The sequence below is a fragment of the Panthera pardus genome, unplaced genomic scaffold, assembly GCF_024362965.1.
Source record: "Panthera pardus isolate Hobbes unplaced genomic scaffold, ASM2436296v1 HiC_scaffold_27, whole genome shotgun sequence".
Taxonomy (NCBI): domain Eukaryota; kingdom Metazoa; phylum Chordata; class Mammalia; order Carnivora; family Felidae; genus Panthera; species Panthera pardus.
In genome coordinates this window covers 26,093,504-26,120,453 of record NW_026526843.1, presented here as the reverse complement: position 1 = coordinate 26,120,453, position 26,950 = coordinate 26,093,504, and the positions used below count along the sequence as shown (strand labels likewise).

General features: G+C 35.6%; 1 protein-coding gene across 8 annotated transcripts in view; it reads left to right on the top strand.

Moving 5' to 3' along the window:
• STAG2 (stromal antigen 2) overlaps positions 1–26,950 on the top strand; it is a 138,498-nt gene that overhangs the window by 58,892 nt on the left and 52,656 nt on the right. For all 8 annotated transcript variants that reach the window (XM_019421805.2, XM_019421800.2, XM_019421806.2 and 5 more), the window contains 9 exons: positions 724–888; positions 10,656–10,752; positions 15,415–15,491; positions 18,303–18,507; positions 20,659–20,810; positions 23,143–23,216; positions 24,571–24,694; positions 25,499–25,597; positions 25,729–25,808. In XM_019421805.2, the coding sequence (XP_019277350.1) occupies positions 724–888; positions 10,656–10,752; positions 15,415–15,491; positions 18,303–18,507; positions 20,659–20,810; positions 23,143–23,216; positions 24,571–24,694; positions 25,499–25,597; positions 25,729–25,808 (1,073 nt within the window). The remainder of the gene's footprint in view (positions 1–723; positions 889–10,655; positions 10,753–15,414; positions 15,492–18,302; positions 18,508–20,658; positions 20,811–23,142; positions 23,217–24,570; positions 24,695–25,498; positions 25,598–25,728; positions 25,809–26,950) is intronic.

Sequence of the window (26,950 nt, the reverse complement as noted above, 5' to 3'; positions counted from 1 at the left end):
CATGTAGGCAACCTTTTCACTGATTTATGAAGCCCCCAAACCCCCAATATTGACAGCTTCCTTATAAAGGTCCTTTGTTTCCCTAGTGTTCATTAACTGAATTTTCATGATAAATAAGTGTTGAGCTATCACCAGTTGTACAGAGGAACATGATTTTTTAAATTTGAATTTGCCTTCACTTATCCAGAATGAGAATCAGGTTGATACACCTGTTCATCCTTTTTAGAATTCCTTTGTCAGTCCGCCACAATAATTTGTAAGACTAACAATAGAATTTAAAAGTTTGAACTAAATATGAGCTACTTACTTGATGAGGTGTTTTGTTATTCTTGCTGCCCACTCTAGTCTGCACCCTAAAGTATACAACCCTATGAGTAGGCACAGTTTTATCCTCACTTTACCAATGAGAAAGTCTGCAGCGCAGTGTGGTTAAGTAACTTGCCCAATATCACTCAGCTGATAGGAGTAAGAATTTGGACCCATGCAGTCTGTCAGTCTGCAGAGACTGTGCTCCTGACTGCAACCTCATGTGAGGTGTCCGATAGGATAAGTAAACAAAATGATACCACAAAGAGGCTGTCTCAACATACATGTATGGCACTCCTCTTTAGCTCAGGTTTAGGCATGTTATAATTATGTACCCTTTCAACTGCTTCTGCCGTAGCTTTGTTTTGAATTTTCAAGGATAATGATATAACTTACCCAACTTGTATTTTTATGCAGACTTGTAAAAAAGGCAAAAAGGGCCCAGGAGAAAAGGGCAAAAGTGGAAATGGAGGAGGAAAACCTCCTTCTGGTCCAAACCGAATGAATGGTCATCACCAACAGAATGGAGTGGAAAACATGATGTTGTTTGAAGTTGTTAAAATGGGCAAGAGTGCTATGCAGGTAATGTTTATCGTATTCTTCCCAGTTCATTTGTACATTTTAAACTTTAGTGAGTTATATGAAATGCTGGAGATTTTGAATTGCATTTAAAAAATTTCTAACACTGCTTATTAGAAAAAAGCAATAAAGTCATCAGAAAACTAGGGATCTGTCCATTCAGACATAAGACCTTTAAGCTGTGTCTTGAGTCATTTTCTACTGCATTATTTTGTTTTCATGGTATATAATAAAAAATTCTTTGCTCAAAAAATATGCTGATGTAAACTATGAGGTTTTAATTTCCCCTGAATTTATATGTCTACCATTAAAATATGAAGTCCTTTGCCCATATAGAATTCTTGGTTGAGTGACCTAATATAATCACCATCCACTTTAGTGAATTGAATTATGTTGATCACTGTTATCTATTACACATTTTATTACTTGTGCTGTTTCTTAGCAGAAGAGTAAAAAGTGAGAGTCATATCCATGTCAAGTCATCCTAATTTTGTTTCTTCTGCATGATTTTGTGACAAGAGAAGAATTTAGGCTTTACATTGGAGACTAAACCTGTACTGTTTTAAAAAATTGAATAAACACTATACTCAAAGAAAATACATGCTTAATAAGGTTATTATTTACTTTATAAAAGCTACAAGGAATCATTTTCAGAGAATTAATTTTAATAAAAAAAAAGTACACATGGATTGATTTTGGAGAACTAGCCATTTAAGCTTTGTGTTATTAAAAAGTAAATATAATTCTTGTTTATAAATATGGACTTAATATGTATGGTTTTGTAAATAAATTTTAAGTATCAATTAGGACTAATAAACAGCATTTTTACATGTATAATAAAAATTGTGTGAGCTGTTACCAGTTGTACAGAGGAACATGATTTTTTAAATTTGAATTTGCCTTCACTTATTCATCTATGGTTTGCTTTTTATATAGTTGTGATGAGGGTATGGATTTTATTTCTTTAATGTTTTAAATGACTATTTCATATATACATTTGATATTTTAAAAAATAACATCTTAATTATATTACGGTGCTATGGTTTACTTAGTCGTTCCCTAATTTAAAAAGTTATCCCCCTCTCTGTTGTTCCCATGGTTTAATTTTATCAAAGAAATAAATTGTCTCAGTTACGTCATATATAGTATTTCATTACTTTCTTTTTTATTTTTATATTATACTTTTTTTCTATAATATTTTATTTTAAGCTGTTAAATGCATTAATCTTTTTTCTGGTATCTTTCATTTTTGTTAACATCAGAAGTCTCAACTTATATCCACAGCTAATTAGACTGTTCTAATTTTGTCTGGTCTGTAGGGTTTTTGTTTAACTTTTTGGCTCATCAAAAATTTTTAATAGAAAATGTGAGGATTTCACTTTATATTTAATTTTTTTGTTAATGGTATCTCAGTGTTTAAAGAATGAACATTTTCTTTATTTTTGTGATTATGGTTTGTCACATATGAAGATTGTACCTCTATGCTACTTGCTTTTCTATTTCTAAAAGTGTTTTCACCCTTAAAAGTGGAATGTCCACAGTATCTCTCCATTGATTTCCCTGAATTGTCTTCTACCTCTAGTTTGTTTTGTGTACTCTTACTTGTGTTATCTTGGTAATACAAAATTTGATCAAGGAAGTCTCCTGTTTACAAGCTTCCAACAGTTCTTCCTTATCTAAAAGTTCCAGCCCAGATTTTTTTTTATGGTGTGCTTGCTCTTCCCCAGCCACAGTATGTACTCTGCTTCCACCCTACCCAGCACTCCCACACCTTTCTTGTCGTTTTTTCCCTTTGCCTGGAATAGCCTTCTTTCTTTTCTTTTCTCCTTTTCTTTTTTTTCTTTTCTCTTCTTTCTTTCTCTTTCTTTCTTTCTTTCTTTCTTTCTTTCTTTCAGTATCACATAAGATTGACTTAAATCATATGTCACTCTTTTGAGAAGCATTCACAGGCTCTGTCTCTTTCTTTCCTTGAATAGATTTCTTACTCTCCTCTTTCCATTATAGCACTTAGTATATTGTATTATAGGTATGCATATGTCTGAAAATGCTTCTGGGTTATTAATTTCTTGACCAGGGACTGTGTATTATTTAATACATGAAAGTAAGTACAAGACTGGCCATTGGTTTTCAAATAGTTTTTATTTTATTTTATTTTATTTTATTTTATTTTATTTTATTATTTTTTTTTTAAATTTTTTTTAACGTTTATTTATTTTTGGGACAGAGAGAGACAGAGCATGAACGGGGGAGGGGCAGAGAGAGAGGGAGACACAGAATCGGAAGCAGGCTCCAGGCTCTGAGCCATCAGCCCAGAGCCCGACGCGGGGCCCGAACTCACGAACCGCGAGATCGTGACCTGAGCCGAAGTCGGACGCTCAGCCGACTGAGCCACCCAGGCGCCCCATCAAATAGTTTTTATTTTAAAAAAGGAGGGATCATGCATGCCTATGCCCTTAGTTCTAGTAGATAATATATGTTGAATCTTACTGAATAAATTTTTAGCAAGTTACTTGATGAAAATTTTAAAATATTTTAATGTGTTAGCTTGTATTTATTACACCATCCTTGTATTCCTAGTACAAATTTTATTTGATCTTTCTCAGTAACCTTTTAATGTGATGTGATCTTTTTGTAAGATTTCATTAAATATTTTTGTATCTTTATTAATGAAAATAGCCCTTGTTCACTTGTCTGTTGCTGCATAACAAATCACTCCAAGCTTAATGATTTAAGAGAACAATCATTTTATTAGGCTTAATGATTCTGTGTTGGTCTAGAATTCAGATGGAACTAAATAGGGATGAAATTGTCTATGCTCCTATCCATGATGGCTGGGGCCTTACCTGACACAGCTTTAATGCTTGGAGGTTACATAAACAGTTAGGGACTATAATCATCTGGAGGCTTCTTTATTGATGTTTGGTGTCTAGTCTGGAGTGACTTGAAGGCTGGGCACAGCTGGAACTGTTACCTGGAGTGTGCACAAATGGCTCTTGCATGTGGCTTGGGTTTCTTACATTATGGCTTCTGTGTTTGGATAGTGTCCTGAGCAGGAGTATCTAGTTCTCTAGTGCTCCAAGAACCCAATGCAGTTGAATGGTGTTCAGTGACTTACCTTTGGAAGCATCATTTTTACTGCCTTCAGTCCTAGATAAGGGAACATAGATAGACCCCACTTCTTACTGAAGAACAGTGTCCAACATTTTGGGCCATATTTTAAAACTCCTACAGTCCTGTAATATATTCTTTTGGCATTTATTAACTGTATCATATTTGGGAATAATCCTAAGTGTGTTAAATTGATTTAGTTAACATACCTAAGCTGTTGTAAAGTACAGAAAAGTACTGAAATCTAGAAATTAGGTAAAATTGTAGAAGATTTCTTCTCATTCTCTGAGCCAGGTAGTTCTTAGATAATACTTCCTTTTTATTTTCTTTAATGTATATCAAATTGTACATATTTTATTCATTTAGTTTGTACCCAGGTTTTATATTTGTTGGTACAGAAGTTCAGTGTTTTCCCCTCTTGACATTTTGGTTTTTTTAGTAGCTCTTATTTTTCATCCTAATTTTTAAAGCTTGGTTTATTTAAAAATAATTTTCATCAGCTTTGTGGTTTCCTCTTCTGTCCCCCAAAGAATAAAGTGCTGCTTTATTTTTTTTAGCTCTGTCCTATTTACAGAGAATATAATGTTGAAACATACTTCACATACCATAAAATTTACCCTTTACAATATAAATTCAGTGGTTTTTAGTATATTCACCGAGTTGTGTAGCCATCACCACAATCTAATTTTACAATAATTTGATTTTTTTTGTTTTTGAGAGAGCATGAGCCGGGGAGGGGCAGAAGGTGAGGTGGGCAGAGGATCGGAAGCGGGCTCTGTGGTGACTGCAGTGAGCCAAATGCATGGGTGGAACCCATGAACCTCAGGATCATGACCTGCACTGAAGTCAGAGGCTCAACCACCTGAGCCACCCAGGCGCCCCTAATTTTAAGATGTTTTTAAAGAAAGAAACCTTGTGCCTCTTAGCAATCACTTTCTCTTCATCTGCCCCACATCTAGGCAACCACTAATTGGCTTTTTATAAATTTGGCTATTCAGAACATTTCATATATATGATCCGTTCAATATTTGGTCCTTTTTGAGTTTTTTCTTTGACTTAACATAATGTTTTCAAGGCTCATCCATATTGTATGTATCATAACCTCATTCTTTTTTATTGCCAAATATTTCCATTTTGTTTATCCATTCATCTTTTGATGCACATTTTGTTTGTTTCCACTTTTTGGCTGTTGTGAATAATGCTGTTACAAGTATTGTACAGGTTTTTGTTTGAACATACATCTTCATTTTGCTTGGGTAATACATACCTAGGAGTTGAGTTGCAGGATCATAATAGTAACTTTTTAACCATTTGAAGAGCTGCCAAACTATTTTTCCAAAGTGGCAGCACCGTTATATGTTCTTCACCAGCAGTGTTTTAGCATTCAGTTTCTCACATCCTTGCCAATACTTGTCACTGTATTTTTTATTATAGCCATCCTAGTGGGTGTGAAGTGGTATCTTATACTTTTTATTTCCATTTCCTCGATGGCTAGTTACATTGAGCATCTTTTGATGAGCTAACGGCCATTTGTTTATCTTCTGTATAGAACTGTATTCAGAATCGTTGTCTATTTTTTAATGTTTATTTTTTGGGTGGGGGAGTGGAGGGGAGAGAGAGAGAGAGAGGGAGAGAAAGAGAAAATACGAATATCCCAAGCAAGCTCCACCCTGAACATGGAGCCTGATGTGGGGCTTGATCTTATGAATGTGAGATCATGACCTGAACCGAAAATCAAGAGTTGGATGCTTAACCCACTGAGCCATCCAGGTGCCCCTCTCTGTATTTTTAATTAGATTATTTGATGTTTAAAAATTATTAAATTGTAAGAAAAAATTTTTAATGTTCATTTATTTTTGAGAGAGACACACACACACACACACACACACACACACACACAGAGTGTGAGTGGGGAAGGATCAGGGAAAGAGGGAGACAGAATCTGAAGTAGGCTCCAGGCTCTGGGCTGTCAGCACAGAGCCTGACGCGGGGGGCTCACAAACTGTGAGATCATGACCTGAGCTGGAGTCGGCCGCTTAACCGACTGAGCCACTCAGGTGCCCCGTAAGAGTTATTCAGATAGGCATACCTCAGAGATATTGTTGGTTTGGTTCTAAACCACCACAGTAAAGCAAATAACACAATAAAGCAAGTCAGATGAATTTTTTGGTTTCCCAGTATGTATAAAAGTTATGTTTATACAGTACTGTGCTCTGTTAAGTGTGCAACAGCATTATGTCTAAACTGTATATACTTTTTTCAGAATTTTAAAAAATATTTAAGTGTTTTTAGAGAGAGTGCGAGTCAGGAAGATGGGCAGAGGGAGATGGAATCTTAAGTAGTCTCTATGCTCAGTGTGGAGTCTGACGCGGGCTTGGACTCACAACCCTGGGATCATGAACTGAGCTGAAATCAAGAGTCGGATGCTCAGTTGCCTGAGCCACCCAGGCACCCCTTAACTGTATATACCTTAATTAAAAAATACTTTATTGGGGCGCCTGGGTGGCTCGGTTGGTTAAATGTCCGACTTCGGCTCAGGTCATGATCTCACGGTCCGTGAGTTCGAGCCCCGCGTCGGGCTGTGTGCTGACTGCTCAGAGCCTGGAGCCTGTTTCAGATTCTGTGTCTCCCTCTCTCTCTGCCCCTCCCCTGTTCACGCTCTGTCTCTCTCTGTCTCAAAAATAAACGTTAAAAAAATTAAAAAAAAATACTTTATTGCTGAAAAATGGTAATCATTATCTGAGCTTCTGGTGAGTTGCCATCTTTTCGCTGGTAGAGGATCTTGCTTCAGTGTTGATTGATGGCTGCTCATGGATTGAGATGGTGGTTGCTGAAGTTTTGGGTGACTGTGACAATTTCTTAGAATAAGACAGCAATGAAATTTGCCACATCAATAGACTGTTCCTTTCACAAATGATTTATTTGTAGCATGCAATACGGTTTGATAGCATTTTACCCACAGTAGAACTTTCAAAAATGAAGTCAGTCTTCTCAAAACCTGCTGCTGTTTTATCATCTAAGTTGATATAATATTCTAAATCCTTTGTTGTCATTTCAACAATCTTCACCTGGAGTAGATTCCATTTCAAGAAACCACTTTCTTTGATCGTCTATAAGAAGCATTCCTCATTCGTTAGAAGTTTTGTCATAGGATTTCAGCAATTCAGTCACATCTTTAGGCTCCATTTCCTCCTCCTTCTCCTTTTTTTTTTTAAATGTTTAAGGTGGGGGAAGGGGCAGAGAGAGAGAGAGAAAATATCCCAAGTAGGCTCCACACTGTCAGCACAGAGGCTGACGTGCGGCTAGATCTCACAAACTATGAGATCACAATCTGAGCTGAAATGAAGAGTCATATGTTTAACTGACTGAGCCATCCAGGGGCCCCTTCAGGCTCCATTTCTAATTTTAGTTCTTTTGCTATTTCTACCACATCTGCAGTGAAATTTCTACCACATCTACCGGAAGTGTTGAAGCCCTCAAAGTCAGCTATGAGGGTTACAATCAACAACTTCTAAACTCCTGTTAATGTTGATATTTTGACTTCTTCCCATGGATCACAAATATTCTAAATGGCATATAGAATGATGAATCATTTACAGAAGGTTTTCAATTGACTTTGCTCATATACATCAGAGGAATCACCAACTATGGCAGCTATAGCCTTGTGAAACGTATTTCTTAAATAAGAAGATTTGAAAGTTGAAATTTTCCTGATCCATGGGCTGCAGAATGGATTTTGTATTAGTAGGCATGAAAATAACATGAATCTCCTATTGTACATTTCCATCAGAGCTCGTGGGTGACCAGGTGCTTTGTCAATAAGCAGTAATATTTTGAAAGGAATTTTTTTTCCTGAGCAGTAGGCCTCAAACGTGGGCTTCATATATTCAGTAAACCATGTTGACAACAGGCTTTGGTGTTCCATTTATAGAGCACAGACATAGTAGATTCAGCGTAATTCTTAAGGGCCCTAGGATTTTTGGAATGGTAAATGAACATTGCCTTCAACTTAAAGTCACCAGCTGCATTAGTCCCTGACAGGAGGGTCAGTCTGTCCTTTGAAGCTTTGAAGACCAGCATTGACTTCTCTCTAGCTAGCTATGAAAGTCTAAGATGGCGTCTACTTCCACGATAAGGCTATTTTGTTTACATTGGAAATTTATTGTTGAGTAGCTGCCCTGGTTAATTATCTTAGCTAGTTTTCTGGATAATTTATTGCAGCTTCTACATCAGCATTTACTGCCTCACCTTGCACTTTGATGTGAAGGAGACACCTTCTTTCCTTAAACTTCATGAACCAACCTCTCCTAGCTTCAGTTTTCCTTCTGCATTTTCTTCACCTTTGCCAGCCTTTGTAAAATCGAAGAGAGTTGTGAGGCCTTACCCTGGATTAGGCTTTGGCTTAAGGCACTTTTGTGGCTGGTTTGATTCTCTTATCCAGACCTGTAAAACTTTCGCCATATCAGCAATAAGACCGTTTCATTTTGTTGTCATCATGTGTTCAGTGAACAACACATCATTTTCTGCAAGAATTTTTCCTTTTCATTTATAACTGGGCTATTTGGCTCAAGAGGCCTGCCTGTCTTTTGGCCCATCTCTGCTTTTGGCATGCCTTCCTTGTTAAGCTAATCATTTTTAGCTTTTAATTTAAAGGGAGAGATGTGCAACTCTTTCTTTCGCATAAACACTTGGAGGTCATTGTAGGGTTATTAATTGGCCTACTTTTAATACTAGTATGTCTCAAGGACTACGCAGGTCTGAGGAGAGAGAGGTGAGGGAATCAGAGCACACACAGCATTTATTAAGTTGGCAGTCTTATATGGGCACGGTTTATAGTGCCCCATAACAACTACACTACTGACATCAAAGATCTCAGATTCCCATAACAAATATAGTAATGAAAAAGTTTAAAATATTGAGAGCATTACCAAAATGTGACAGAGACCCAAAGTGAGCATGTGCTGTTGGATAAATGGCTCCAATAGACTTGCTTGACACATGGTTGCCACAAACTTTTAGTTTGTAAAAACAATACAACCCGCAAACAAAACAACCCGCGGTATCTCTGAAGTGCAATAAAACAATGTATGCTTCTATATTTTGAGTACAAATGCCTTACCAGATACATGACTTGCAAATATTTTGCCCTATTCTGTGGATTGTCTTTTCTCATCCTTGATGGAGTCTTTTGAAATACAAAAGTTTTCAATGTGATTAAGTGAAATTCGTCGTTTGTCTCTCATGCTTTTAGTCTAATATCTAGGAATAGTTTGCTTAACACACAGTTAAAGATTTACTTAGTTGCTTTATCGTTTTAGCTGTTACATTTTGGTCTTTGATCATTTTGAGTTAAGGTTTGTGTATGGTATGAGGTAGGGCCCAACTTCATTCTTCTGCATACAGATACCCAGTTTTGCCAGCACCATTTGTTGAAAAGCTAGTCTTCATTGAATTGTCTTGGCATCAAAAAAATCAAGTAACCATCAATATAAAAAAAATAAATTTTTAGATTCTCATTTTTAGATTCTCATTTTTATTCCATTGATCGACACATTTATCCTTAAGCCAGTATTATCTTGATTACTGTAACTTTGGAGCAGGTTTTAAAAATCATGAAGTGTGTGAGTCCTCCAACTTTGTGTTTCTTTTTCAAGATTGTTGGACTATTCTAGGTCTCTTGAATTACCATAAGGATTTTAGGATCAGCTTTCCAATTTCTACTAAGAAGACAGCTAGGCTTTAAAAAAGTTTTTTTTTTTTTTAATGTTGTTTATGTTTGAGAGAGAGAGTGCACAAGTGGGGGAGGGACACACACACATACACACCCACCCACACACACCCACCCACCCACACACACACACACACACACACACACACACACACGCAGAATCCTAAGCAGGCTCCAGGCTCTGAGCTGTCAGCACTGAGCCCAGTGCAGGGCTCGAACTCAGGAACTGAGATCATGACCTGAGACGAAGTCGGACGCTTAACCGACTGAGCCACCCAGGTGCCCCCATTTAATAGGGATTGTGTTGAGTCTGTAGATCTATTTGGAAAGTATTGTCATCTAATAATATTAAGTCTCCAGATCCATGAACTGTCCTACTTTCTTATGATGTTTATTTAGCCATCAGTTTGCTTTTGTTACTAACATGGGACTATTAGTGCTCAGTGTTGAAAAAAAAATTGTTTGGTGGTGCATTTTCTCATTGACCCAGCCATTCACATCTTTTAAAAGATTTTTGTTTTCATTTCATTGAAATGTTAATATTCAAGTGTTATTTATATTTACTACCATATTTTAGTGAAAAAATATGGGTGTGATGTTTAATATTTTCTAGGATATCCTTAATGTCACTAAGAAGTAAGTAATTACACTTTATAGAGTTGGGTCCCATAGTTTTCAGATTCCTTTTAATGCAGATTAAACAGAAGATCGATCATCATTTTGTGGCATCAGGTGATTATTTTATTTAATTCAGTTAAAATTTAATTTTAAATTTTAGTACACAAGTATGTATATATTAATTTGAAGTAATGGGATACCATTTAATGTTGAATCTTAATGACTTTAATCACAATTCTTAGAACATTGCAAAAGCTAATTTTTTTTTTTGCATTAGCAAAAGTTAATTTTTCTTTAATTTCCTCCTCTGCTGTAGTCGGTGGTAGATGATTGGATAGAATCCTACAAGCATGACCGAGATATAGCACTTCTTGACCTCATCAACTTTTTTATTCAGTGTTCAGGCTGTAAAGGTAAGATACATTTATTTTGGAAGCAGAATGTTCTCAAATGATCTCTTTCTGTTCCACCTAAATATACATTAGTGCTTTACATGGAAAATAATGCCAAGATATTGAATTGTTTGCATTATAATCATACAAAATGTTAAAGGAAAAAAGAGCAAAGAACAAAATAAGAAAGAAACTCTGTTGAGACCATTGTATTCATATGTGAAAGTTAACTAAAAACTTGGCAATTTATAATTATTATATTACTTTTATTAGATATATTTCCCACTTTCAGCATCTGGTTTTAGGAACAAAGAAATGGATTAAGAAGGGAGGAGGAAGATAATGAAGAGATACAGGTTCAAGTGGCAGGGAATTGTAAAGTGTAGGGAGTTTAAAAGTGCCATGAATAAGAGTAAGTAAGTAGGTAAGTAAGTAACTAAGTTAAGTAAGGTTTTGGTGAACTTTCTAGTTTTTTTTTTTTTTTTTTCTCTAAAAAGTAGAGAAGTTTCGGAGTGGGGTTTTGTTGAAAATGTTTTTTCACTTTATTTAAAAAGATTTTGAAGTAGGAGTGAGGTAAATATAAAATACAGTAGTGTCTTCCCTGGGGCAAAAATACTGAGTGCAGACATTTGGCAGGGAGACAAAATTATGTAAGTTGGGGGGGTGTCATACATCCTGATCTGGATCAGTAAATGATTCAGACAAAATCCTGGGCAGGTTAGGACCTATTTTGTTTCTCTGTAATACTTGGTCCATCCTTGAAATTCTAGAAGATGTTCAGGAAAATAAATGTTACAGAGTTTTCCAAGAGTATTACATTTTTTTTTAAATGAAAGTGGTACCAAAAACAGGCATTAGTAATAAGTCAGGAGGAGGGATGTTTGCTTAAAAATAGATCTGAGAAGTTAAGATGTTAATGACAGATTTAAGTAAATCTGTAAAGAGAATCCAAAGAAGCAAATCATTTATGTCTACTCCTTTAATTCTATAATAATACTTTAAAAGTACTATTATTGAAGTTGTAAAACAAGTCACGTTTTTTAAATGAGTTTTTACTTTTTTATTTTTATTTTTTAACTTTGAAAGTGACATTTTATTGAAAATAGAGTTTACATTCTTCTCACATTACTTTCTCTTCCAGGTAGCATAGGAGTAAAATCCTAATTCTCAAAATTACACCGCTCAGTGTAAAATTTAAATAATCTGTTTATATAAAGACTTTGTTTTTAGTTAAGTTTTTAAAATATTTATCTGAATTTCAGGGTTGTTAACATGTAGTATTCTGTTATTTTCAGGTGTACAGTATAGTAATTCAGCAGTTCCTATGAACAAGTAACCTTTTAAGAAATGATACATTTTATTTGAGATTGATCACAACATTCACTGCAGCATGCATACTAGATATTATGTATGAGAGTCCAGACGGATAAAAAATTAACTTGAGTCTTACCTGCAGAATCTCATTAATGTGGTCAGTTTTGAGATTTTAAAAATTGTCTTTTTAGAGACTTTAAAACTTTAGAGTACAGAGTTGCCTAGTTTACTTCTTAGCTATAGGTAGCCACAAATCAGTATTACAAAATTCTACAGACTCTGCTCAAGAGTGTGTAGTAATGACAGAGTGATGAATCAGAATAACACTTTTCATAAATGAGATATATCAATATTATTTTTATTTTGTCTACGTCCAGTCTATTTTTCTGGAGTAGAAGAAATCAGGTACCTGTTTGTGGTGGTGTGTAATCAAGGGCCCTGTCCTTTTTCTTTAGATTCTTTGACAGTGGAAGGTTGATTGCAGAACAACTGAACAGGTGCCAGAAATAACTTGATGAGCTAAAATTCTGATTTTTATGTTTAGTCTTCCCTGTTATACGGTAGTTTGGTTAGTTTTAGTTTCCTTAGTTAGGCTCCTTATTGTAGTTTTAAAGCAAGGCCGTAGCCAGAGCATTTTCCTTTAGCAGATTCATTCCTTTTCTGGCACCAGCGTGTTTTATGAATCAGGAGCCTGCCAGTTGAGCGTTTGGATACACTTGGTCATAAACTAGGTTGTCCAGATTTTTAAAAATTGAAGGTGTTGAAAACTTAAATTATCAGGTATATTTAAACACTGCCATAATATCTATTTTAGAACCAAGAAAGTTCCACCAAGGAGAATTTATCATATAATCCAAAGTTAAGCTCATTAAATGCTTTCAAAACATACTCAGCATAATTTAAATTGAATTCTTTTATAAACGAGTTAGAAACATCGTTATGTATATATATTGTACTTTAACCTTTTGCTTTTGGAGTCCTGATTGTCATCATGAACATCAGTTATTTTACTGTAGTTTTGCCTTTAGCAGCTATTGAGGTGTGGTGGGATATTTGGTGCTACACTGAAGGCTTCAGGCTGCTTTGTGGTGGCTGAATGTGGCCAGTGTTTCCTTCTTTCTTTCCTGGTCAGCTGTCACTTTTCAGTTTATCAGCTTTTAGCAGTCTGTCTTCATCTCTTCTACAATTTCTAGGCAGTGCCTTAGGCCTGGTGTCTTAATGGCACCTTCACACCTGCCCCAGGGGATACATGCACGGAGTTTGTGACAGCTATTTTTTTTCTGCTTATTTTTGGGTTTCTGGCTGTTATATGGTCAGTGAGATCAGAGAGGAGCTTTAGAAATGGGACACTTGTCAAAATGTATGCAGCATGTTTGCTTTGAGATTTATTTATTATATGCATGTTTATTTTGTAGAAATTGTTTCAGGGATTGAGTAACATGTCTTTCTATAGCATTGCCAAGTTTATAGCACCTGGGTGTAAAGTGTAGGAAGGTTCTGAAGATGGTATATCCATGATTCTAGATTAAAATAAAAACCTTTGGAATGTTTTTGAGAATGTCCTTCTTTAGCAAGGAAAATGGTGCTTCCTTCCAGATTTGTTAATATTTTAAAACCATCATGTAGTTCTTTAGTGTTGTGGTAAGTAAAGGCTCTTCACAGCACCACTAGAAATTGATCTTACCTGGGGGTGGCAGCATGATGAAGATGAATCATGGCAGACAAAGTATTTAGCTTCTGTTCGCCTTAGCCTTTAGCTTCCTCATCTGTAAAGCTAGGATTACAGTGCCTGCCTCATAGGCTTGTTCCCAGAGCTGCACATATGTCACGTGGCTGGTGTATAGGAGGCTCATTGGATGCTAGTTCCTCTTGTAGCCTTGCTGGCATTGTTACGCTACTGGGAAGTGTTAAATTGCATGCCCATAGAGAAGGAGCTCAGGTATCAGTTGTTCTTTTCTGGTTTGGGGTTGGAAAGAGAGTATGGTATTTTATTGTTGTTTTTAAATTTATATATACACACACAAGTATGTGCATATACAAAATATATCATGGTTAATTGAAAGAAGTCTAATTGTATCTAATTTAAAAAAATGTTTAGAGAGTGTGTGCATGTGAGCTGGTGGGAGCGGGGGGGACGGTAGGTTGAGGGGGCGGGCAGAGAGGGAGAGGTAGAGAATCCCAAGCAGGCTCCATGCTGTCAGTACAGAGCCTGATGCAGGGCTCAAACTCAAGAATGCTGAGATCATGACTTGAGCCGAAATCCAGAGTTGGAAGCTTAACTGACTGAGCCACCCATATGCCCCTATATCTAATTTTTATAATATATCTCATCTTCTTATACCAAGACATTCTTTTTTTTTAGATGGTACTATATTTATGGTGTTCATAGTGCTATGACTGGCAAGGAATAAGTAATCCAGCAATAGAAATAGGAATTTGAGAATCTAGTTTTTACATGATTTTTTAAAAAATAATCTGATACCCCATCAGTGGAAGTTCATGTGCATCTTCTTCCTGTCTTGTCTTTTTTCTAGAAATCCCTTTTCTGATACTTGATCTCTCTACTGGCTAACTTGTACTACTTGTAATGTACCCCGTTTCTCCTCCCCTTTCCCATATTCCTTTGAAATTCTGAATGTTCTTATCAGATTCCTTCTCTGTGAAACACCCGACTTATGCTAATTTATTTATTTTTTGTCTAACCTATAGCTTTTGTTGGCATTGCCACTCATTAGGGCATTTCTTATATATTGCATTTAATAGTTTTTATTTTTTCCTTCCTCCTTCCAAGAGAGAGCAGGAGCTGGGGAGAGGGAGAGTGAGAGGGAGAGCGAGAGAATCCCAAGCAGTCTCTGCACCGTCAGCGCAGAGCCCTTCTCAGGGCTCAATCTTGTAACTGTGAGATCGTGACCTGAGCCAAAATCAAGAGTCGGACGTTTAACTGACTGAGCCACCCGGACGCCTCCTTCCTGTTTCTGTTATTCTTTATTAAAACTTCCAGCTAGATTACAAGATGAGCAGGAACTACAACTTACTGTCTATTTGAAACCTTTTGGAGGATAACGAGTTATTGCCTTATATATAGTGGTGTTTAATAAGGAAACTTGGCTAAAGTGAACTTTACCTATCACTCTCTTCCTTATTCAGTTTTATACTTGAAGTGTTAATTGTTACTCTGGGTGTTGCCTCACCCTTGATGACATGTTTTATATTAAAAGGGGTTAAGCTAGTGTACACATTATAGGTAAGACTAGATTAAGTCAGTTAGAAATGTTATAGAGACTGACAGTGTTAGAGGCTGACTTAGAAGTTCTCTTTATTTTATTCATTCTGCAATGTATATTAACTTCTTACACTTGCACATTTCAGGAGTTGTCACAGCAGAAATGTTTAGACATATGCAGAACTCTGAAATAATTCGAAAAATGACTGAAGAGTTTGATGAGGTAACTTATCCTAAATGTTTTGATAATTTTTTGCATGTTGATCTTGATTTACCCTTGAAAGTATTCTTAAATTCTGAGTGTTAGTGTTATGGATAACAGCTTTGGCATCAGATTTAATCAGATGATGAGATGTGATCTTGGGCAAGTTGTTATCTTGGCATCAGTTTCATGATCTGTAAAATGGGGCCAATAATACTTCTTTCATAAGGCTGTTGTAAAGATTTAACTCAGTAATGTTTGAAAAATTTCTTAGCATTTTACAATGCCTGGTATATAGTAAGAAGTAAATGGTAGCTTTTATTATTGTCAAAAAATTAAAACTTCAAGAAAGAATAAAATGTAGTGCCTAAGAACACGTCTTGGAATATTGTTAAAGATTGGTCAGTATTTGGGGAACAGGTAGCTGAGGCAAAAGACTATACAGTTGACCCTTGAACAGCGGGGGGATGAAGGATGCTAATCCTCCCCTCCCCCCCCACCATGGTCAAAAATAGGCATGTAACTCCCCCCCCCCCTCCCCTTTACTATTATAATAGCCTAGTCTTCCCTGGAAGCTTTACCAGGGAACGGTCGATTAACAAACATTTGTATGTTATATACCATATTCTTATAATAAAGTAAGCTAGAGAAAAGAAAATGTTACTAAGAAAATAAATTTACAGTACTATACATATGTTTATTGAAGAAAATCCATGTATAAGTGGACCCGTACAGTTCAAACCCATGTTGTTTAAGGGTCAATTCTCTATACGTTATTACTTAGAATATCTTTTATGTTTCAAATATGAGTAATAAGAACAATACAAATAAAAAAATACTAGCTTAGACTTGAGTGAATTCTTTATCACAGTGATGTCTTTGAAGTATTGTTACCAATAAAGACAGATTTACTATAATGTAAGCTCCTTCAGGGCAGGGTTCACAGCTGCATTCCAGGACCAGCAGGTTTACTCTTCAAAACTTGTCGCTGTGGATTTTCAAGCAGAAAGTCTGGTCTAATTTGAGTTTTACTTGATCATTTTTTTTTTTTGCTTACTCTGATGAAGGAGCTTTCAACTATCATTCTAAAAGATAGACAAGATTTGTTTAAAAAGGCTTTGATGATCACTAAGTGCTATTAATCAGTCTCCAAGTAGTTGAGAGGTAATTATGAGTAATGGTATTACAGCAGTCCCTCCCCGCCCCCCCCCCACCCCTTCCTTTATCCCCGGGGGATACATTCCAAGCTCTCCAGTGGATGCCTGAAGCCACAAATAGTAGCAGACCCTATATATTCTATATTTTTTCTATGTATACATACCTGTGATAAAGTTTAATTTATTAATTAGACACAATAAGAGATTAACAATAACTAATAATAAAACAGAACAGTTCTAACACTATACTGTAATAAAAGTTACGTGATTATAGTCTGTCTCTCTCAAAATATCTTGTGCTATACTCACCCTTATGATGATGTGAGATGACAAAATTACCTACATGATGAGGTGAAGTGGGGTCAGTGACATAGGTGTTGTGACATAGTGTTAGGCTACTATTGACCTTCTGACAATACCTCAGAAAAAAGATCATCTGCTTTTGGATGGAGGTTGACTGTGGGTAACTGAAAGGTGGAAAATGAAACTGGATAATGGTGGGAGGGACTACTTTATTTTAACTTACTAATATCAAAATGTTTTAGTGAGAACCTTCTTACTAAAGGGAAATAGCTATTTGAGATAAGAATCCTGAAATCTGATTTGAAAGTATCTGCAAACTAACAACAATTAAGATGATACAGTTCATTGTAGACACTAAATTATTTAATCAGATAATATGGAAGAAAGGTTTTTTCTGGAGTATTAGGATCTTATTCTCAGATGAGAAATAATAGTTCAACTTCTATATGCCATGACCTAAAATTTAAAAAAAATGTTTCTCTGATGACAAAATATAGGGGTGCCTGGTTGGCTCAGTTGGTAGAGCATGCAACTTTTGATCTTAGAGTTGTGAGTTCAAGCCCCTCGTTGGGCTACTTAAGAAAAAAAATATATCATGGTTAAAAAATGTACTAAACTGTACCAATAAAATGATCTTAAGTCTCTAGGATACTCTTGAAAGCAACTCTTACTTTTGGATGTTCTGTGGAGTATTGGCCTTCGTTTTTATTTTTTAAGGACTTGTTTTTAATGATTTATGGGGATTCTCAATGTAACTGCACTGGAGAATGCCCCATCTTTATGTAGAAGAAAACTCAAGTACCAGTCTTTCCAGGCTATACTAGCTATCTTTATACATTTCTTTTAAAAATTATATCATTAAAAAAAAATAACTATGTCATTGTTTATGTCTTTTGACTGATGTCCTTGAAGCTAATGAAAATACACATTGTAATCTTTTGATTATTTATAAATCATACATCATTTAGACTGGCTGAGAATATGATTTCATCATTTTTAATCCATTAAAAATAGAACATTGGTTTGATTTTTGCTATGCTTTTGTTTTAAAGAAATTTAATCAGTTTATCTTTGTTAATCAGAATAATGTTTTGCTTTGATGGGAGAACCTTTATATTTTTAACGTTGAGTAATGGTATATATTTTTATTAGTTAAAGTGAATTCAGAATATCCATTTTGGTCTTAAAGAGAAGTGTTCAAAGGTACCTCCACCTTTGCATATTCTCCTGCCTACTTTGAGGATTTAATGGAGAAGAAGGGTGAGGTAAAGGAGTCTATTTTCAGTTTTTGCCTAGGGAATTTCAAAGACAAGCGAAATTTTGTTAAATCGTGTGTTTTAAGTGAAATTCCTGTTTAAAATTTTTGTTTTAGGATAGTGGAGACTATCCACTTACCATGGCTGGGCCTCAGTGGAAGAAGTTCAAATCCAGTTTTTGTGAATTCATTGGCGTATTAGTACGGCAGTGTCAGTATAGCATCATATATGATGAGTACATGATGGATACAGTCATTTCACTTCTTACAGGATTGTCTGACTCACAAGTCAGAGCATTTCGACATACAAGCACCCTGGCAGGTCAGTATTTAAAATTTTTTTGCCTATTTCTTTAGGTTAGAGATGAAAATCGTTTTCGTTAATAGAAATGAAATAATAATCACACAAATTAATTTTGCTTGTAGAGTAACCATCAACAGGACACTCTTCCTCCACTCGCCCCCCTTGCCCCATGAATTACTGGGAATGCAGTGATATTTTCAGTTTTGATTTTTAAAGGTATATTATAGTTAGTATATATTGTGATTTTCTTGTGTTAAACCTACTTGATTGCTATGCCACAGAAGGGGAAAAGAAGTGGATAGGAATGTGTCATGTTTTTGAAAGACGTTTTATCAGGGAGAATATTGACAGCAAATTTGGGGAGACTGTCAGTCACTTTGGATATGTAGTCCTAATGACCCTTATTTTGTCTCTGATTATGCACTGTCCCTCCTGGTTTGATGGTCCCGGCAGGATCATGTTTATTCTTTAATCACGCCATAAAAGTTTATTTTATTTTATTTATTTTTTTTATGTTTCAGAGTAACTTTAGACTGAGCTAAATTCTTTGATTTTTGAAATGAGTTATATTTTTAAGCCTTACATAATTCTAGAACAGTGATTTTTGGTGTTGGTGTTTATAAAATCTTTTGGTTCCTCCTTTGTGCTAAAAGTAAAATTGTTGATACGCTATCACTGAATATGTACTTCTTGGTTTGAGTTGGAAAAAAATCAACTAGGCTTTCATTGTTACTATAGTATTATAAGCCTTAATGCTAGAATATATGATTTCTGCAAAAATTTTTCATTCTTTAAGTGTGGGGATATTTTTATCCTTTATTTTCCTAAAGAATTAAAGGTACAATTAAAAACGTACTTTTGCTAAGTCTTCCATTTTCAAAAAATGCAGATAATCTGAGGGAAGGGAGTAGAGGAAAAAAAATGCAGGCAATCTTTCTATAGGATTTTTGTTTTTAGATTGGAAGTCACAAAATACGAATGTGTTCTTGCTCTGTGAATTTAGGTAGTGTTTAATATTAAGAACTTGATGGCTAAAGTAAATGAAAATAAGTATGATGACATAAGGTGGATAATTTTAGATCAGAATAACAATCTGAGGGAATGAAATAGCTCTGAAGAGAAAGTTGAGGATCCCTTTTAAAGACACCCAGTAGCCACAAATTAAGATTTAGTTTTGTGCTGTTCTATTATACAATGAGAAGTAGTCTGGAGTAAACTAAAAAATGCATAAAATGGTGAGATAGTAGTTTTAAATCACAGTAAGTCTGGTCTCAGGAGCCAGGGTTCGGTAACAGAAGGTGGGAATCTGGAGGAAGTGTAATAAACACTTTATTAAAAAAAATTTTTTTTAAATGTTTGTTTATTTTTGAGAGAGAGAGTACAAGATGGGGAGGGGCAGAGAAAGAGGGAGACACAGTTTTACACACTATAGTTTGACATGAGCACTCAGATTCCTTCTCCCTTTGGTTATGGAGATAGCTAAATGACTGCTATATGAGCCAAAATTTACTTAGAAGGTGAAATATCTCTGAAAAAGATCATAGGGGACACAGTTTAGAGTAGTGGGATATGAGCATAGTCTAAAGTCAGATTAGCTGGTTTTTTAAAAGTTTATTTTTGACCGAGAGAGACACAGAGACAGAGCACGAGTGGGGGAGGGGCAGATAGAGAAAGGGAAACACAGAATCTGAAGCAGGCCCCCTCAGGCTCTGAGCTGTCAGCACCGGGGCTCGAACTCCTGGACTGTAAGATCATGACCTGAGCCAAAGTCAGATGTGTAACGGACTGAGCCACCCGGGTGCCCCAGATTCCCTAGTTTTGGATACTGGTTTAACTACTTATATGAACTGTATAATATCAGGCATATTCCTTAATCTCCCTGGCCTTCAGTTTCCTCGTGAATGAAATGGGGATAATACTTGACTTTGAGAGCTGTTGTGAGGTTTAGGAGATAATCCATGAAAAGTACTGTAACATAGGTAACTGACATAGTAAGTATTCAGTACACATTAGCTGTTGTTTATTTTCTTGTCATTTGTAGCAGCTGTATTTTTCTTTTCTGTTAGAAGCAGAACAGCCCATTTTGTCCTTAATTTCTCTTAACTTGATATTAAATTGTAAAATTTTGCATCTGTGAAACTAATTTCAACATTTTACATTTAAAAATAGCTATGAAGTTGATGACAGCTTTGGTGAATGTGGCACTAAATCTTAGCATTAATATGGATAACACACAAAGACAGTATGAGGCAGAACGGAATAAAATGATTGGAAAACGAGCCAATGAGAGGCTAGAACTCCTGCTACAGAAGCGGAAGGAGGTAAACTTTTGTGTTGAGTTTTTTTAAATGCTAGCTCTTTATTTATTTATTTATTTATTTATTTATTTATTTATTTATCAAGAGTGAGAGCGAGAGAGAGAATGCGCACATGCACATGTGTGAGCTTGAGCGAGGAGGGTCAGAGAGAGGGAGAGGGTGAATCCTAAGCAGTCTCTGCACTGTAACGTGCAGCGCTACACAGAGCTGGAGCTCATGAACTGTGAAGCCATGACGTGAGCTAAAGTCAAGAGTTAGATGCTTCATTGATTGAGCACCCAGATGCACCTGTATTAAATATTTAATCTGTTAATCCATGACCAACGTGGCCACCGTGAATTATCATATAACTTTGCAAGTTCATCAAAGTTTTGGGAATGATTTAAACTTAAATAACATTTCAGGTTGTTTAAATGTCCAGTTCGGTTGACTGTGCAAGCCAGCAGTACCTTTTGCATGCATTTTCTTTTCTGTGTGGACTAGGATTAAGAGTTCAAGGTTTAAGTAAGGAGTCCTGGCCATTCAGACAAGTTGTTTTAAGCCTTAGTATTTATCTCTGCCATGAAAATGTCTCTGTTAACTTCTTCCCCAAGCTTGTTGTCAGGATGAATTCAGGTTTTACTTCTGTGACATCACTGTGAAAAATTACTTATGGGCTATTCATGGTGTCTCAATTGCTGCCCTTTTTTTTTTTTTTTTGGTAGTATAGGAGGGCAGTTAGCATTAACAACTGACCGCCAAATTTAACTTTGAATGAGGAGACTATTTTTCAGCCTTAAAAATTTTTTTTAATGTTTATTTTTGCGTGAAAGACACAGAGGGTGAGCAGGGGAGGGGCACAGAGAGAGAGGGAGACACAGAATCCGAAGCAGGCTCCAGGCTTGGCACTGTCAGCACAGAGCTTGACGTGGGGCTCGAACTCACAAGCCGCAAGATCTTGACCTGCGCCGAAGTTGAACACATAACTGACTGAGCCACCCAGGCACCCCCTAAATAAAATATTTTAATGTTGTGTTTGTGATTTTAAATTCCTCCTTCATTAGTGATACATATTTTGCTGTCTGATATTTGTGATGTTTGTGCTCATTTCTAATATGCAAGATCTGATGTTTTAGAAGTGTTAGTAATGCAGTTGAGTTAATATTTGCCATGGTAATCCATAAATTCCTACTTGATTTTGACATATTTGGGGTTGGTAGTAGCTACAATTTTAGTTGATTATTTTTGGGATAGTCAATAACTTTAAAATGTCCTGACTCAACAAAAGCCTCAAAATCTTGTCCATATTTTCCCCCTACCTAAATTCGTCATCTTTTTTGTATAGTTTGAAATGGAAGAATTGACCTTTTTGCCCCTTAATTTAGATAATAACGTTCATCAGATTTATTAGGTAAACATAATGCATGTCTTAGGCCTTGAAATTATGGTCCAATTCTTGGACATTTATTTTAAGATTGTGAGCATAGAACGAGTGGATATAGGTAAAAGGATTTTGAGATTAAAATTCCTGTACAGGTATAAGATATTAATACTTCTAGGTTAGGGTTAAGTTTTTGACCACCTTGTACATTTGACTATTTATCTGTGCTAATGAATATAAGAAGCACATGCCCTTATTAGCATTATTTGGAAATGCAAGAATGTATTTATAAAAGAAAAAAATACATTTTACAAAAGCACAGAACATAATCTAAAAGCTCATTGATACTTAAACTGTGAAAGATTTTTCTCCTCAAGCTCTGAAACAATTTTGTCTTCATTCTCAAACTCTGAATTGAAAAATAATGGGAGTAGATAAGTAAACTAAGATTTTAAAATGTTTACTTGATTATTTAAGGTGCGATTTGTTTCCTTCAAAAGAATTTAGCAGGGAGATTCATTTTTACTAAGTTATTTTACTCAAATATCTTTTGTTCTTTGAACAGGCACTGTAACATTTCTTTTTCTGATGATTATGACCAAGATAATGAAATAATGTTAGGCTTTTTTGATATGAACATACATGTTATATAATAGGTGATACGTGTGATAATAAATTACTTCACAGATTCTTATGTGCCTTTTTACAGTGGAAATTTGTGACCCTTAGAAAAGGCTAATCTACCAGGTAAACATTAAAAGCCATGTCAAATATTCTAGGTATCAAGGGACTTTGGCTACCTGATCTACAGCAGCTGTTAATTTTTGTGTGTGGTTACTGTTGTCTAGTAGAATTAAAAATTAGATTTAATTACCAAAACACTGGGGAGACCTGCATTTGTACTTGTAACAACTTCTAGAAGTTCTTTTCATTGTCCTTCCTTACAATTGAAAAGAAATGATGTATTCTTTTCAGCTTCAGGAAAATCAAGACGAGATAGAAAATATGATGAATGCAATATTTAAGGGAGTGTTTGTACATAGATACCGGTAAGTCAGGACATTTTTTCTATGTAATTCTTTTTTTTATATAGTTTAAATTTATTCACTTACTCTAAGAGAGAGAGAGAGCACACAAATGCACACGGGAGCTAGTGGCAGAGAGAGAGAGGGAGAGAATCCCAAGTAGGCTCTGTGCTGTCAGCGTGCAGCCTGATGCAGGGCTTGATCTCATGAACCGCCAGATCATGACCTGAGCCAATATCAAGAAATCAAGAGTCAGATGTTTAACTTACTGAGCCACCCAGGCGCCCTCTATGTAATTCTTTTTTCCTATTCAAGTTTGGGTATTTAGTGGTTTAGGCAGTATAAATTAGTGGAAGGAGCACTGGAACAAGATCAGTGTTAGAAGGTAAGGTCTTCCACTGATTGAGCTACTCGACAGTCAAGTTATTTAACTGCTCTGAAGTTGATGTTTTCTCTCTGAAAAATGGGGTAATGTGCTTGACTTATAGCTGCCCAGCAGATGGAAGCTACTTCTATGATTAGGACTCAGAGCACAGAATACTTCATTGCCTTTGGATGTACTATGTTAATAGAAACTATGCATGACAATTCTGGGCTCTACTGTTTTGCGTGTCAGTGGGAAAGTTTGGATAGATTTAAGGGTTTTTTTGGTTCGTTTTGTTTTGTTTTGCTGTTTTGAATGAGCAGAGGAAAGAAATAGGTAATCTTATCACCATTTCTCCTCTAACCTATTCTTTAAATGTTGGTCGCATTTTTATTCAACTTCTCCCTCACTTCCTCAACTTGTCAATTATTGAATCACTTCCTTTGTAATGTCCCTTTGTCCATTTTTTCCTTTTTGTTTCTGGTGTCACCATTATCTTAGTCTATTCTCCCACCATTTCTCATACCTAGAGATGATTGAAGTTTTCCTAAAACATTTTTTTGTTGTTATTCCTCTGCTCAGAAGCCTTCAGTAACTCACCAGTATCTATAGGCTGAATTCAAAATAAATTTAGTCTGACATTCAAATCCAAATTTAGCTTGGCCTCAATGTTATGTGTACCTAATTCTCTCCTGGAAAATTATGCTCTAACTAGACTAGTGTGCCTGCTGTTTTCTGAACACACTGTGCCCAGCAGGTGTGAGCAGAGGCTGGGATATGGCATGATATAAAAGGTGAGGGATTCGATTTTGTTTGTAGTTTTATTTAATTTTAAATATTCATGCGATGACTATTATGCTTTGCCAAATAGACTGTAAGCATTCAGGTGTCATGCATCAGTTCTACTTTTAAATCCCCAGTAATCCATAAAGGTATCTGGCATCTCTTGACTAAATCACAAATCCTGTTGCTGTAGTGGCACTAATATATGTAATTTTTCTTTCCTTCATTTAGTGATGCAATAGCTGAAATCCGAGCTATTTGTATTGAAGAAATTGGCATTTGGATGAAAATGTATAGTGATGCCTTTCTAAATGACAGTTATTTAAAGTATGTTGGTTGGACTATGCATGATAAGGTAAGATATGCTCTTATAGAATATTTGTGTACATATAGGCATAGCTATCTACAGCTCTCATTCGTGAGGAGTATCTGCGTATAGGTATGCCTGGGACCACATTCCTATAGGCCCCTCTCTTTTATTCTTTTCTATCTTTTACATGAGAACATGGTCTCCTGTATAAAAGTCCCCTAGACTTTTAAATCTTGGCCACTGATTTGGACATCAATCTTGAATTACTTTTTGTAGCGAAACATTAGAATCATGTATGAGGTGGTGGTCAGGCATTTCTTATAGAGCAGTCAGAAGAGTCCTTATTCTTAATATGTGAGTGCTAAATACTTTTAAAATTTTTCTAACTTTTCTTCTCTCTTTGATAAACACATATCTTTGCCAGATTATAAATTACTTTGCCTTTGACCTTTTTTATTTTCTGTTTTTTTGTTAATCTACCTTTCTCTCAGGCTACCTTTTCACTAGCCTTGAAGCTCTTAGCATACATCCTTTACAAATACTTTTTTTGAAGGAAAACTTACTGTCAAATGTTCTATTGTCTTTCACGGTAGTATTGCTCTGAATAAGTTTTCAAAAATTTTTCATTTGACCTACAGAAATAGTAACCCAAAAGGTCTTTAGTCTTAAATGTATGTATTGATTTCTATTTTTGCATTATCAGGGATGAGAGGTTTTGAAAATGAAAGTTTTGGAGAATTGTATGGAAGATACTTAAATATTTAAAGTAGAAAATACTGTTTATGTCTTGAATATTCACGTTGAAGATATGCAGAGTTTTAATGCATTTTCTCCTCTTGTTTCATTTAGCAAGGTGAGGTAAGACTCAAATGTCTCACTGCTCTACAAGGGCTTTATTATAACAAAGAGCTTAATTCCAAACTGGAGCTTTTTACCAGTCGGTTCAAGGTTAGTAAAACTTTAAATTTTTAAAAATTACCTGTTGTTTGAAAATATTTTTCTCTAATTTTTACTTTATTTTAAAAAAATTTTTTTTTCTAATTTTTACTTTAAAAATATCTTAATTTTTTTGTCCTTAGGATAGAATTGTGTCTATGACCCTTGACAAAGAATATGATGTTGCAGTACAAGCAATAAAATTACTTACTCTTGTTTTACAGTAAGTATGTATTTATTGCATATTATTAATGTTCAGATGTTTAAATAAAACATTAGAGTATATAGTTTAAATTTATCTGGTTTTAAATTTTAATTACTTAAGTCACAGAATTTTTACAGCTAGAAGTTTAATTTTCTCACGTAAGGTTGTAGAAATAGGAAGAGGAAACCATTAGAGTAGAATATTTTAACTGAGCTAGGAATTCATGTGTTCCCATTCTGATGGCCAGTTTCCTTTCCATTTCACTGTCTTAGGTGCCCTTGAAATAAAGTTAAACACTTGAGTATATTAAATATGCCTATTATATTTTGTCACTCTTTTAGAAAATAGTATTTACTGAAATTTCTCTGTAAACAATCTGAATTTAAAACATTCTCTTATGCATTTAACCCCCCCCCCCACCCCCCCAGGTGGGGGGCATTAAGGAGGGCACTTTTTCGGATGAGCACTGGGTTCTACCTCTGAAGCCAAGACTATGGCTATGTTGACTAACTTGAGAGTTAAAAAAAAGGGAGAAAGAGAAAGACTAAAAAAGAAAATTCTATTATGTTCAAATGTAATAGTGATGCAACATTTTTTCCTTTTTAGAAAAATTTGCCATCGTATTTTAAAAAATTTGTTTTTTAATGTTTGTTTATATTTGAGAGAGAGAGAGCATGCACATGAGCAGGGCAGGGGCAGGGAGAGGGAGAAACAGAATCCGAAGCAGTCTCCATGCTCTGAGCTGTTAGCACAGAGCCCGACGCAGGGCTTGAACTCCCGAACCGTGAGATCATGACCCGAGCCGAGGTCGGATACTTAACCGACTGAGCCACCCAGGTGCCCCTAAAATGTTTAATTGAAGTGTAGTTGACATAATATTAAATTAGTTTCAGGTATACAACATAGCATTTCAAAAATAATATATATCTCTCACCACAATATGTGTATCATAGTATTATTAACTATATTCCCTATGATATACTTTTCATCCTTGTCACTTACTTTATTACTGAAAATTTGTTCCTCTTAATCCCTTCATCCATTTTTGCCCATTTGCCCCACTCCCCTCCCCTCCCCTTTGGCACAAGGGTTCATTTTCTCCACAACCTCACCAACACTGTTATTTGTCTTTTTGATACTAGCCATTCTGACTGTTGTGA